The sequence below is a fragment of the Nothobranchius furzeri genome, chromosome 1 (assembly GCF_043380555.1).
Source record: "Nothobranchius furzeri strain GRZ-AD chromosome 1, NfurGRZ-RIMD1, whole genome shotgun sequence".
NCBI lineage: Eukaryota > Metazoa > Chordata > Actinopteri > Cyprinodontiformes > Nothobranchiidae > Nothobranchius > Nothobranchius furzeri.
In genome coordinates, this window is record NC_091741.1 from 29,912,126 (window position 1) to 29,926,228 (window position 14,103).

Sequence of the window (14,103 nt, forward strand, 5' to 3'; positions counted from 1 at the left end):
GGGGACAGGACGACTGATCCGTGTTAAGGACAGAATGAATGGGGCCATGTATCGTGAGATTCTGAGCCAAAACCTCCTTCCATCAGTGAGAGCTTTGAAGATGAAACGTGGCTGGGTCTTCCAACACGACAATGATCCCAAACACACCGCCCGGGCAACAAAGGAGTGGCTCCGTAAGAAGCATTTGAAAGTCCTGGAGTGGCCTAGCCAGTCTCCAGGCCTCAACCCCATAGAAAATCTGTGGAGGGAGTTGAAAGTCCGTGTTGCTCAGCGACAGCCCCAAAACATCACTGCTCTCGAGAAGATCTGCATGGAGGAATGGGCCAAAATACCAGCTACTGTGTGTGCAAACCTGGTAAAGACCTATAGTAATCGTCTGACCTCTGTTATTGCCAACAAAGGTTATGCTACAAAGTATTGAGTTGAATTTTTGTTATTGACCAAATACTTATTTTCCACCCTGATTTACAAATAAATTCTTTAAAAATCCTGCCATGTGAGTTCATGGATCTTTTTCACATTCTGTCTCTCACAGTTGAAGTGTACCTATGATGTAAATTACTGACCTCTGTCATCATTTTAAGTGGGAGAACTTGCACAATCGGTGGCTGACTAAATACTTTTTTGCCCCACTGTAGATGACAGGATTTTTAACAGTTGCTACTGATTGAAATGAGTGCCGTATTCTTGAAGTTGATGCATAATTGTGAAGTTTATATAGTTATTTGAATTGTTTAACAATATCTTTAAAATGTACATTTCAACCTCAAGTACTGATTTAGTAAAACTGATTACTTTTCAATTTTATTATGATGTGCAACAAAAACTACAAACAGAATAAACTGCTAGTATCAGGTTCACACTGATCTGTGGGTAAAACATTTTCTTTTCCTCACACCAAGTCTTCGTGACATTTTTCAGCCACACATGTACCCTTCATGATGTGACATGCTTAGACAGATGTTCTATTCAAGCTTTTCAGACTCCTGGGGTCATGCTCCTCCACTGCAGCTCAGGTGTAGGGTAAAATAAAGAATGCTAAAGATGTAGCTGAAACATAGCAAGTTAGTGAAAAGAGTGTTCACCCATCCGTCTGTAAATGAAGTTGTATTTTTTCGCGATATCGCGTCTGTGCCCGTCCACTCTCTGTCCTCCATCGCGTTGTGTTCTGTTGCGCCACAAAACACTTCCTACCCCCCACTCAAATTCCGCACGGTTGTGACGTCACGCTAGTCACGTGAGTGAAACCCAGCAATTCACGGCGGGTTTCCTCCTGTGGGAAGTTTGCTGAACTTACATCCATTTTCCCTCCGTTTTCTCCGTGTCTGGTTCGATGACATCACTTTCGTGAAGCGCATTTGTAGTCCTGGTCTTATTGTCACACAAAACCTAAAATAGCGTTTCCCCGTTTGAAAATAAGCGCATTCTTGGTATCAAAGTGTGTCTTTGAAATTCACGGACATCATATGTGAAATCCATGGAACAAAACAAGCTGAATTAGAAAATAGCGTCTTAGCCCCGTTGACTTGCATTCACTTTTTCGTTCTTCCAGGGACCCGTGGTCCAGAAGTAGATGGGTGTGACTGAGGCTCCCTATTGACCCTTTGCACCAACATCACCTAATCACGCGGGTCCACCATGCTGGACGGCAAAAGCGTGTAAACAGTGAGCGACACGAGTACTAAACAAAGGGAAAAGTAGAGCCTGAAATTGTTTTTGCGATCAAAACAAAAACAAAACTCCTCCAGCATTCCTTCCACTAGTTCATGTCCAGTTCAGTTATCAGAGGAAGTCGCGCATCTAGCGGTATGCTAACTAGCTTACCAACGTTAGCTTACGTTCTCTCTGCAGCTGTTCACCGATGTAAACATGCTGCTGACTTTGCCTAAATTCACCCCTCTGGATTTATAACTTTATGTTATAAACAGCGTTTCACTTTACACCAAAGCTGATTGTTAGAAAGTCCGGATCCCTACCAGCTTCTGTTGCTGGTGGTGGTACCGGGTCCAGCTGCTGCTCTCACACCGGAATGAGAAGATCTCTGAACACCGACGCTCGTATAAATAAACAAACGTAATTTTAACACACGTAATCATACATCGGAGCTTTAATATTGTTAATAATTGTCCCGCTTTACACTACAGTGGGCGGCGCGCAGCCTCCGTGGTGAAATACCCGTCCATCAGGATTATCAATAACTAGTATAAACACATCACATTTATCCCTGTCCCTGTCTTCCTCCTGAAATAAATGAACGTTAATCTTACCCGGTAAAAACATGTTCGCTGCTAATCCGAGGGCTGCTAGTCCGCTTGATTGATGCTGCAGTTCATCTCCGTCCTCAGTCTCCATCAAAGTTATTAAAAAAACAAAACGAGTTGAGTTTACGTCCTTGTCTGTTAGTGCAGCCAACCACGCAGCAAGCTAAAGCCATTTTACTGTCAAATCAACTAAATTAAAGCCATAAACGGCTACAAACTGGCTTATTTTGACTAGCTTCACTGGAGTTTCTACAGGTGTAAACGGTCTTTTTGCCGTCCATCATGGCGAAGGGGGCGGTCTCATGAGTGGCGTGACGTCACGTGCAAAGGGTCAATAGCTCTTCAGCGTGCTGCCCACTTGCATGCTGTCAGTAGCAGAATGGTGTCCAAGTGAGAGATAACGCTCTGATGGGAATCTTGTTCTTGATTCGCTCTATTCCAAATGGGTTCTACATGAAGGCAACTGGACTTGTTTGGGTTAATGAAGACGTTTCGCTTCTCCTCCGAGGAGCTTTGTCAGTTCTTACTGGAATTTAGGAGTCAAGCTTATTGTTGCTTAACGACCCAAAACTCTCTATGAATACCCCTACCTCCTGAGAAGTCGTTGGAGTTGTTAGGCTCTGTTGCGTGGGAATCGTAGTGTTGATTTGATGCAGGAGGGTGTGGCTTGGACTGAAACTGTTTAGGAATCAGTGTTGGAAGTAATGCGGTACAAAAGTAATTAATTACTGTAATGCATTGCTTTTTGCTGTAATGTGGTAATGTAAGGCATTGCAGGGAAAGAAAATGGTAATATTTACTTGGTACAATTGTCAGTAATGCGATAATTACAACGCATTTTTAAACCCAGAATCAAGATGTGGGTTTCCTAAAAATTCAAATTGCGGGAAGCCTGAAAAAAGATCCAGTATCCACATATATGACGTCATTTATGGACTCAGCTTTGCGGGCATTCTATGAGCAGAGAGGACGCAGCGGTAACGGCTCAAATACTCCAGCTGCGTCCTGCGCGCGGCCGCTGTTATATTCACAAAATCGCTCCACCAAAACAAAATAATTTGTTTGCGATCATTTATATCAGCCCATATTCTCTGGTACTTCATGTACTTTTCAGTTGAGTTCATAATCTGTACGCCGGTGATTTCAACTCATTGCTGCTGGAGCGCAGCGCATATTAAGCTTTTTTTTTTTGCGTTCGGTAGATCCCTTTGGCTGATTAGTTAGAAAGTAGGAAATCTAGGAAACGGTTTTTCTGGAAGACGGAGAAAAGATGCAGCATACAGGAAGGCTAGAGAGAGAAAGGGCCGGAAATTATTCAAATAAAATCAAGAAAACAAAACAAAGTGCTTGAAAAGATAAAAGTTGGTAGATTTATCCCCAATAGACATTTTTACCAGTGAAAAGCAATAATATATAAGCATTTAATATTTATACATGTGATAGAATCAGATCACCCCAGAAGTCAGTCCCACATCCAGGGCCGTATCAAGGCATTTGGGGACCAAGGCAAATATAGGCTTGGAGCCCCCACCACCTCACTCCCTGCTCAGTTAATCTAAGATGGCAGCGTGCTGAGAGTACAGATTGTTGTTGCTTTTATTTAATAAACAATCATTTTAAAGCACTGTTATTATATCTGACTGTTTTTAACAGCAACCCTAGCTCAGACACCACATCACCTTCCACATATATGTCACGAGCTCACTGAGCGTCAGATTACCAGATTCATATTGAAGTTGTATTGGTGAAAGTAACTTAAAGTAATGCAAAAGTAGTGTAATACCTTACATTTTAAAATCAGTAATATTGTAATGTAATTAATTACTATAAAATGAGGGTAACAAGTAATAACGCATTACAGTTTTGAAGTAACTTGCCCAACACTGTTAGGAATTAGGTGTAAAGCTGCGAAATAGGTCATCAGGCCTGGGTTCCAGGCTTGGTCGGCTTGGGGGTGGGAGGCTGCGGGCGGGACTGTGGGCTTGCCGCTGATATCTCCCGGGACTCTGCCGGCTGCTGGTTGTGGCCCCCCGGAGTGATCCTCTGCACCTCTTGAGGGGGGCAGGGGCTTTTCCGGTTACAGTCTCCTTGGGGTTCCTGTGTTCTGGGGCAGCCTCTGGATCTCTGAGACTTGGAGCTCCCTCCATCTCCTACACATCTTTGGGGGGCAGATCTGTGGCCCCTCACACTCTCTATAGAACTCCGGACCCCACGTGACTCTCAGTTAGTGGACGCCATTTTGGCAGGAAAAAAAGCTAAACAAACACGGATGTAACCATGAACATGAACGGGATCCGCTTGGATTTTACTTTGTCGGAGTTTAATTCACACTTTAAAACCGAAGAAATCGTTTTATATAGTCAGAAATTAAATAGACTAAACATCTCCGACCCTTACCGTGCCCCTGGGATACTTTTTAAAAACGCCAGAAGCTGTCGGAGCGGACTTCTTACCGGACCTGGCCGGGGAACCCCTTGGGAGTTACCCGGAGGAGCTGGCTCCGGCGGCTGGGGAGAGGGAAGTCTGGGCCTCTCGACTCTAAATGCCGCCGCAACCCGACTCCGGATAAGCGGATGAAAATGGATGAATGGATGGACAAATAACAGATTTACACGTAAGTAGTTTAAATCGAGTGCTGTGCTGTTTGAATGTATAAACTGAACACCAAGAGAAATCACTAGTCTGATTTTTTTCCATGAATAAAATAAAAATGTCAGGCAGGAGCGTCTCAGGATCTGTCTGAGATCTGTCTCGGTGAGACAGATAATAGCAATCCAAAGTGCTTTTTATGTGTGATCTGACAATTGATCAACCATTGCTTAAAAATCAAATACAGCTTAGCCGGTTAATTGTTGTCATCATAAAACACGTAAACGGCAGCACGCAGAACTCACGAGGCAACGTTTTACGTGACGTTTACTTGTTGCTATGAGTAATAAGACGGAAAAAGCCACGCCAAAATAAGTTTAGGAAGCCCACTAAGAATCGTAATAAAAGCATTTAAAATAAATACCATACACAGTTGAGGAAACGTTGGTTTAAGTACCTGATATGAAGCGGTCGCTGCATAAGTGAAAACCTTTACTCTCGGGATCCCACAGCTTCATTTTAGCCCGGTCACTAGCGCGTTTTATTACAATGATCCAACTTTTGCGGCGCTCCGGATCTTGGGGAATCCTGTAGACGGCTCATTCCTTATGTCGTCCGTGTCTGTTCTGCGTCCTGGGGCACAACAGGAATCTACCATATCTCCTGTCTGATTGAGTTTTCTGACAATAACAAGTAGTCCGACTGCCGGCTAGTGCCTGCCTAATAGCGCCATTTCGATTTGAACTGTTGCATGCTGGGAAACGTGACGTCAACTCCCGGAGCTCTATTGGACGCTCCTATAGAGAAACCTTACATAAACAAGCCTGTGTACGCACACAGGTGTTCACATGGTGCTCTCATAAGAATGGACTTGGGCACGTTCAACACATGTCTTAAGGCTGTGGTTGGCACTAAATGCACTGTGATTTATTATCGTGTGATTGTTCAGTTAAACAATGTTGATTATATATTTCCTCTTTAGGTTGACGCAGTGATGGCTTGTTCCTGTTGTATTGTTGTTGTGTCCCTTTTCTGCAGGTCTAGAAGCAGACCCCTGTTCATCATTGACTTTGTTTTTGTGGACCCCACCCCCCACCCACCCCCCTTTTGTCTCTTCCTTTCTCTTTCACCTCTGACTCCGTGTCTGGTCGGAATTACAAGCATTAAAAAAACAAATTACAATAAAGTTTTAAGTATCAGGCGTGACATTAAAAGCAGACGCTTTGATGCTCCACCTGAGAGTAAATCTGTAAGGCTTGTTACCAGCATTCAGACATTCATTCTGTTTACTTCACAGCCAGACAGGACACGGAAAAAAAAGGTCATCAGGCCTCCTCCTCTGTTTAATGTAATGTCAAACAGAAACAACCTACACACCGTCCATTATGGGATTGTCCAGAATTCACGGATTACCAGTCCACCTCTGGCAGTACGGGCTACTATGGACACTAACCCACAGCGCACCACTTAGTGGAACTGAGGCAAAAGTGGAAGGAATAACGACGGAGAAGGATGGCATCCACATTTTGGGACCTCAACTGAAATCATCATCTAGGACGGTGGTGGCCCTTTAGATCATCATTCTGACATTTTTAGACGTTTCTCTGCTTTAACACAGCTGACTCAAAGGAATGGGAAATTAGTTGGAGGTAATTGAATCAGGTGGTTACTAACCCTAACCCAAGTCTTGGGGTTGAACACATGAAAACCGGTTTCTGACTGGATAAACCAGACTCGCATGAAGCTCCTGGAGCAGATTTCCAACCGCCTTGACCTGAACGCAGATGAAGATTAGTGAACTTACGTCCAACAGCTGAGTCTGTTTCAGGAAACCATCTAACTCAAGTGAACTCCACAGAGAAGAGTGGTCAGATGCAACCAGATTTACACCAGAGGCTAGTTTAGTGCCACCAAAGCATAGAGCTAGAGACATTTTCAGTGTGTGAGTGTGTGAGTGTGTGTGTGTGTGTGTGGAGATATCTGATGAATGACAACACAAGGCTAAAGGCATGATGGGAATTGTGCACTGATTTGATCTTCGTCACATTTTACTACTAAATGAAAAAGATTTGCGGGAGCCGCTCCAGAGTCTTGTCGTGTTCTCAAGCAGAGAGTGCGACTGAGCGGGGACGAGTTGGACACTAGAGACAGCTTAGTGTTTCTAAGCCCGACAGGAACGGGAGCAGCAGCGGTTTTCACATCTGCTTTCAAACGTGTCAGCAGCAGAGAAATCTTTGAAGCAGAAACACAGAAGCGCAGCACTAAATATGATTTACTGCTTTCCAAATAAACGTCTTTATTCTAATGTCACAGCGCCGGGCTGCAGGCAGACCCGGATACGCCCGAGGAGAGACACACTGGCTGGATGTGATTTGACTTTTACGAGCCTCAGGCGGAGAACGGTGGAGCTGGAGTTTGTCCCAACAAACCTGGAGCATCACCTCGATGTGGCTGCAGGTCCAAACCAGAAACCTCAGCTTTTCCATTAATGACATTTATATTTCAGCCTGTGCCAGGCAGCACAAACACCAGGCAGGGAATATTTGCTTTAGTCCTGTAAAAACTAGAACTCGTAGAGGACGGCAGCTTCTGTGCTCAATGGACGTAAATGAGTGCGTTGGACGAGTCCGATCTGGAAACTCGCCATTTGTACTCACACTGGAGCACCAAGCAGGACCCAGTTAGCTCTGCCAGTCTGAGAGAGGAACCTGAGACGAGCTGAGGTCACAGGGCTGATGTTTCCCAGCCCGAGAGTGCTTTCCTTAAAGAAAACTCCAGAGTTGGAACTAAATGTTAAAACTGAACAAAAGGTTTGTCCGTGCAAACAATTTAAACTGTCCATCATGTCTTCATATTTCCTTCCAGGGAAGTTACAATGGTTTAAAGTGCTTGTGAGGAAAGTTCTCTAGCTTCTTTGAATGGATTAGGGTTCAGAGTCCCAGAAGAAGAAGGCAACTTTTTATTTTGAAAATCTACTGCGTTCCATCTGATATTTTTCACATAAGAATGACGGTATTTCAAACTAGCGTAGAGCTTCATTAATGCGAGCTAGTTTACGGTTCCCTCTCCTGATTGGAGTTTTAGTTGTCCCGGTAACGGTGATGGGGACGTGAGCCTCAACTCTTCAGGTGAGTCTCAGCTGTTCACTTTGAGGACAGCTCTGTTCATAGTTTTCTTAAAGAGACAATCTGTAGTTTTTACTGTTTATCTATGAAAAAATCCATCAAATTGTTCTTGAAAATGAATAAAATTATGTCCAGTTGTTGAAAAATATTGGCAGCTTTGTAACATATAACCATAAAAAATCAGGTCTAAAGTAAATCGTGCTCAGGTCTAGCGTCTTTCGGGGTTGCCATATTAGACGCCATGTTTCCTTCTGGCTGGCTCAGGGTCCTACGCCGGTCAGTGACGTCAACCTAGATAATTGGCTAGACGTACGACTTACGGAGGTTACCTTACCATGTTCAAAAACATTTAGGGAGTAAGAAACATGAATTTAATAACAAAACTACTAAACTATTTCCAAAACGTGTGTGTGAACAGAATCAAAAAAGAGATGCAAAAACATTTAGGCCGAGTGATATTGCCGTAGTAAGATGATGTCATCGGCAGGCGCAGGACCCCGATCAGATCCAGAATTGGCTTTGAGTTCTCACGATGGAATTAACTGAAGGACCATCCAAGTCTGAGGAGACACACCAAGGTCGCACACTTTCTGCTCCACAGGTGACATTTAGCGTAATGCTTTTTAAACTAGCGACAGTCACGGTGATACGGTGTAAAACGACCCTGAAATGTACGCACTGCCCCCCAGTGCCAGGAAACTACACACTACCCCTTTAAAAAGATTTTACCATAACTCAAGGACTCCCTGGTGGCTGGCTGCAGAAAAAGTTTTAAGTCCCGCCTCCTTCACATAACAGGAAACTAGAACAAATAACTTTACGCCCCGGATGGCAAACATTAATGCATACGTTTGATGATTACTGGAAGCCTAAAAACACAATGAAACTTTTGGTTTCACTTTTAAACAGATAAATGAGAAACTAATTTAATGTAGACAACACAAAATTGGTTCATGTGGGTTCATGTGGAGAGGCTAAAAAACAGGAACAAGAACTAAAATGTTGCTGTGAAAAAGGAAAGAACAGCAAAAGCCATCTGTGATGTCAGATGTTTAAAGAACACCAGTAAGAACTCAATAATGTAGTTTTCTTTATTTTAATTTCAGACGGGGGTGAAATTTGTTCAGCTAGAAAATATTTCAGGAACTAGAAGTGAGCCGCATCAGAGCTGAGCTTCAGACGGCAGGAATCAGAGTCTTATTACCTGATATTTCCTGATATCTGATTGGCTAACAGCAACGTGACTCTACCAGTGGGTGTTTCTCAATGCCAAGGAACTTTGCCTTGATGTCTTGGCCCCGCCCCAGTTGCCTAGGAGATACGACATCGGGAGCTGCCAAGACATGTTCCAATGTTCATGTTCTACTGAGGTGTGTGTTCTCCGTTTGTTAGCCGTTTAGCTAGCTGAGCGAGGATACACAGGAGGTGTCTTTTAGCCTAGCCTTGGTCAAATATTACCCAGAATACACCGCAGTATTTTCAAAAGGATGGCAGATCAGAAGTCGGCAGCTACTTCGGGGACAATTTTCAAGTTTAAAAGTAAGTCAGCTAATTTAAAATGTTTTTTAGATCCAAAGACGTTATCTATGGTTGGTTAGTTGCTTAGTAGTTGCAGCTTCGGTAGCTAGCAGGAATCCTTATATTTTTAATTTAATCAATATATACACAATTTAAAAAGTATTTTAATTGAAACTAATACGTACAAAATATAACGTTATCTCCCGTGTCATGTGACGTTATGTGACCGCCATGGACAGTGGAGGATTTAGTAATTTGAGACCCAAGGCAAACACAGACATGGGGCTCCCTTACACTACATTTTCGACGATCTAATTGACATGAGTTATTTTCACGTTTTTTTGGTACTCCTCCATTTTCCTGTTTTTCCCTCCCTTTGAGTGCTTTCAATAATTGCTCTGCTTTCTTGTTGGGGCGACGGTGGCACAGGAGTTAAGAGCTCGCCCCGTAATCGGAAGGTTGCAGGTTCGAGCCCCGCTCAGTCTGTCGCTGTCGTTGTGTCCTTGGGCAAGACACTTAACCCACCTTGCCTGCTGGTGGTGGTCGGAGGGACCGGTGGTGCCAGTGCTCGGCAGCCTCGCCTCTGTCAGTGCGCCCCAGGGCAGCTGTGGCTACATCGTAGCTCATCCCCACCAGTGTGTGTGAATGGGTGAATGACTGGTTGTGTTGTAAAGTGCCTTGGGGGGTTCCAGGACTCTAAAAGGCGCTATATCAAATACAGATCATTTATCATTTCTTCTTCCTGTCAGTGCTCCTGTGTTTTTGCCTGTTTATTTTTTTCTATTTTCCATTTTGGCCTTTGTTTTCCTCCCTTTAAACATTTTCCATTGTCTTTCCTTTTCTGCTTCCTTTTGATGTTTACATAGAAAAACGACGTCACTTTCGGAAGTGAAGATAAAAAGCTTTTTTTTGAAGCACACTGCTTCTTTATCTTACTGGAGCCACTAGGATAACTCCATTTCATGCTTCATGTTTTGACTATCGCTTTGAGTTTGTTATGAACGCTCCCGCCTCTCTTCTTCTTCTTCTGCTTTCTCTTCTTATTCTTATTTGTGGTCTTATGGAACTTGGCAAACACCAGTTTGGTGCATTACTGCCACCAACTGGATTGGAGTGGAATGACTACCAATCACTTCCATTTTGTGCATCGGTGTCTTAAAGGAATAGTCCATTGTGGCATTAATAGAGGGGTGCCGGCGGTCAGGGCTAGGGGGCCACCCAACATAAGGGGGCCCCAGGTGGCCGCCGACCTATGTCTAATGGTAAAACCGCCACTGGCCGTGGAAGCCGCGGTCATGTGATGCAGGTCTGTTCCATTTAACAGTTTTCTTTGACCAAGGAAGGACCGTGTCCTTGTAAGCAAGGCACCTGGCCTCGCAAGGCCAGGTGCCTTGACATTGAGAAACACCCCGTCTGTTTGCTCTGCAGCGTTGATTTTTTTTTCTTTCGGGAAACTATCAAACAGATTCTGAGCAGCCACAGCTAACCCCCCCCCCCCCCCCCCCCCCAAGGAGGGGTCAAATGACACTCACTGGTGAATGTAATTTCACCAGTGATGGTGCCTGATGGGACTTGAACTTTAATAAAGTTTTCTGATTCAGAGTTCTGCTGTGTGGTGGAGTTGCTAACGCTAACACTTAGCTTTTACTAGTCCAGATGTTCTCTGTTGTTTCCTGGACACCCTCGTTGTTAAGTGACAGAGTGATGTAGAACTGTGAGGCTTTTTCTGTCCTTTTCCATCAAAAGCTAATACAGGAGATAGGGGTAGGAGACTATTTTCATGTTCAGCCTGCATGTTAAACTCAGAGTGATCGGTCGTTTTCAAAACTCATAAGTAAAAATAGTTTCTCAGTGAACCTGCTCTTTAAAACAAACTCATCATCCCAGCTCTGTAGGTTTTACTTTTGATGAAGAAGAAAACATCTTTAGTTCACCATCACTCCGAAGGTTTTAAGGGACACTCCTACTCAGAAACGAGAAACGTGTGGCTCCTTCAACGGAGGCGATGCAGTCCAGCTCCCAGAGGCTTTCAAGTGATTATTTAGTGGGTGGATGGTGGATGATTACTGAATTGTCATCCTCCTACTGCTGAAAACACACACACGCACGCACACACGTGTCCAGTTTTAGGAAACTTAGACAGAAAAAAGTGATGAGTGCATCATCGGATGTCACCCAGAAGACAGATGGCCTCCACCGGGCTGGACCAAGCTGAGATGATTTAATGGACCACTAAATCGCTGATATCTCTCCAGGGATGTTTCTAGATTTTTATTAAAATGTCTCAAAGATGAGATTGTTCGGGTCCTGAGTGTCTTCAGAGCTGATTAAATCCACAGAGAAACACAAAAGATGCTTTCGGAATAACTTAAATTTTATTAATCAGAAAAACAGCAAAGGATTCTGGGAAACCCGTTACCTTCTTCTCACTTCACAGATGTCTCACAGCTCTAAAACAACAAACCCTCAATGTTAGGAAATATAGGCGTGAAAATTCCATGAACGAAACCCTAAACACGGGGTAAACAGAGAGGTAAGACAGGATGGGTTGCATAGTCACCGTGACGCAACTGGCACGCCAGATGGGAGTAAGAGAAGCTTTTTCCAGCATTAAACTAACACACTCACCTGTAAATCCTAACAGAAAGGAGTTAATTCACCAAACAGGGAAGACAGAGAACACAGGCTGCTGGTGCGCACGCCTTCAACCATGTGAGCAAAACAATTATCCGGATCCATTTCACGGGCTGCTGGGTTTTAGGGATCCACGCGAGTGGCTTTACACAACAAGTGCTGCTCCATCAGATGTGTCAGCGGAGGCTTTGAGGCCTCTTCGTGCACCGGTGCAGACGCGTCTTAAAGACGGCTCGGGGAAAAGAGCGTGCGTAAAGCGCCAGGATTTATTTCCTCAGCGAGAGCGGCGCGTCTCCGGGGTGTCGACTCCGGACTCAGTTTAGTGGTTTTGAAGAATATTTTTAGGGTGATGATCTGTGACTTCTGTGTGGTTTTCACACACGACTGGAAGGTTTTGCATCCGTTGATCTGAATATGCTTCAACTTAGGTTTGCTTTCAAAGACGGGATGAAAAACAAGCTTCAGGTAAAACGCAACGACATAAACCCGAGACCCAGCGGGGATGCTTCATGTAGTGCAACAGCAGCGCTTCTTCTGACCTCAGAACAGAAAATCAATCTTCCTCTGAGACGACGTATAGATGTTCAGTCCAGATTATTCTGAATCACCTCCGAGAAGAACACATCTGCTCCGTTTGGAGAGAGTTGGTCGAGGATTGAGACGTGAAGCACAGCGAGCTCCGACAGACTCGTGCAGATTATGATCTGCCTCATAAACTATTTATAGCACACTTTGTTGGAAGTCTGACTGCGAGTCGCTGTTCAGTTAGAGACAGGAAAAAGGTGTTTGACAATAAAAAAGGAACTTTGGTGTTGTTCCTCTGACGGAGGGACCCCGACCGACACCCGGGAGTGGGTTCTGCCGAGCTTCCTTTCATGGTGAGCCGTGAAAACAGCAGCAAAACAAAAGGCCAAGGCTGCTCTCAGATCAGATGAGGCAGCATCTGGTCCCCAGACCCGCCTCCTCTCTGGATGTCAGAGGAAAGGGGGCGGGGCTGAGCCCGAAGCGAGATGCTGCTTCGAGGCAGGCGGCTCATCCAGCTGAGTGACAGGTGCTGGGGTGGGAATGAGGTGAAACTGTAGCTGCAGCAGCTCATCTTTCAGCTCCTCCTTTTTATTTTTGGTGAGCAGCAAAGAGCGATGATGTCAGCGCTGGCAGGTCATAATCAACAAGGTGCTCTGAAGTCGCCACACCTGCTGCTTCACTCCGCTGACGCCCAGGTGCCAACAAATACAGCAGCTCCAATCGGGTCGGACGCTGCGCTCAACATCTACGTCAGTTCTGCACAAATACAGAGAACACCATTCAGAGCCCGTCCTCATGGCTGCTGCCTCCTTCGTGTCCGACTTTACTTTGGTTTGTCCAAAAAACTGAAAGCAAGTCAAACTCAGCATCATATAAACGTGAATTCATGTTAAACTGACTTTAAATCCAGGGAAGCACAATTAAAACCCCCAAGTAAGTTCCTAAAGTATGTTAAAATCTTTGATTATTTAAAGAAACGTTGTGAAAACTCATCAGGAAATGGTAGAAGCTTGTGTGAGGGGTCAAAGCAGAATGACAGCGACGCCTGTAAACCTCCCACTCAGGTGCGTTCATCACCGCTGCCTGATCGGAGCCGTGTGTGGGCGCCGGCCTGCTGCATCGGCCGACTCTCGCTCACACTCACGCCGGCTTTCCCGCACCTTTTCAACCGAGGCTAAATAAACTCAAGTCGGTCGGAGCCGTCTTGGAGCTGTAATCCGTCGCAGCGGGGGAAGCAAACGTGTGCGCTGATGGCGCCCAACTGTTTGTGTTGGGCGCCATCAGCGCAAGCTGCTAAAGGGAATTCCCGTCGTGATTCATCCCATCATTCACACCTCAGCTCTGAGCTTCACGGAGAAAAAGCACGAGTCTGGTGAAGCGATGTCCCCCGGGATCTCGCCGCACAATTTCAGCCTAATGAAGTCCCGTCAGGACGAGTGGAAGCAGCAGGT

The 14,103-nt window shown here is 44.9% G+C and overlaps 1 protein-coding gene across 2 annotated transcripts in view; it reads right to left on the reverse strand.

Annotated features, from left to right (window-relative positions):
- Window positions 1-14,103, reverse strand: part of pigg (phosphatidylinositol glycan anchor biosynthesis class G (EMM blood group)) — a 209,385-nt gene that overhangs the window by 47,402 nt on the left and 147,880 nt on the right. The window contains exon 14 of one of the 2 annotated variants that reach the window (XM_054737951.2): window positions 11,847-13,408. The exons of the other annotated variant lie outside the window; for it this stretch is intronic. Coding sequence (XP_054593926.2) covers window positions 13,398-13,408 — 11 coding nt within the window. The 3' untranslated portion in view covers window positions 11,847-13,397. Of the gene's footprint in view, window positions 1-11,846; window positions 13,409-14,103 lie in introns of those variants that run through there. 2 annotated transcript variants of the gene reach the window in all.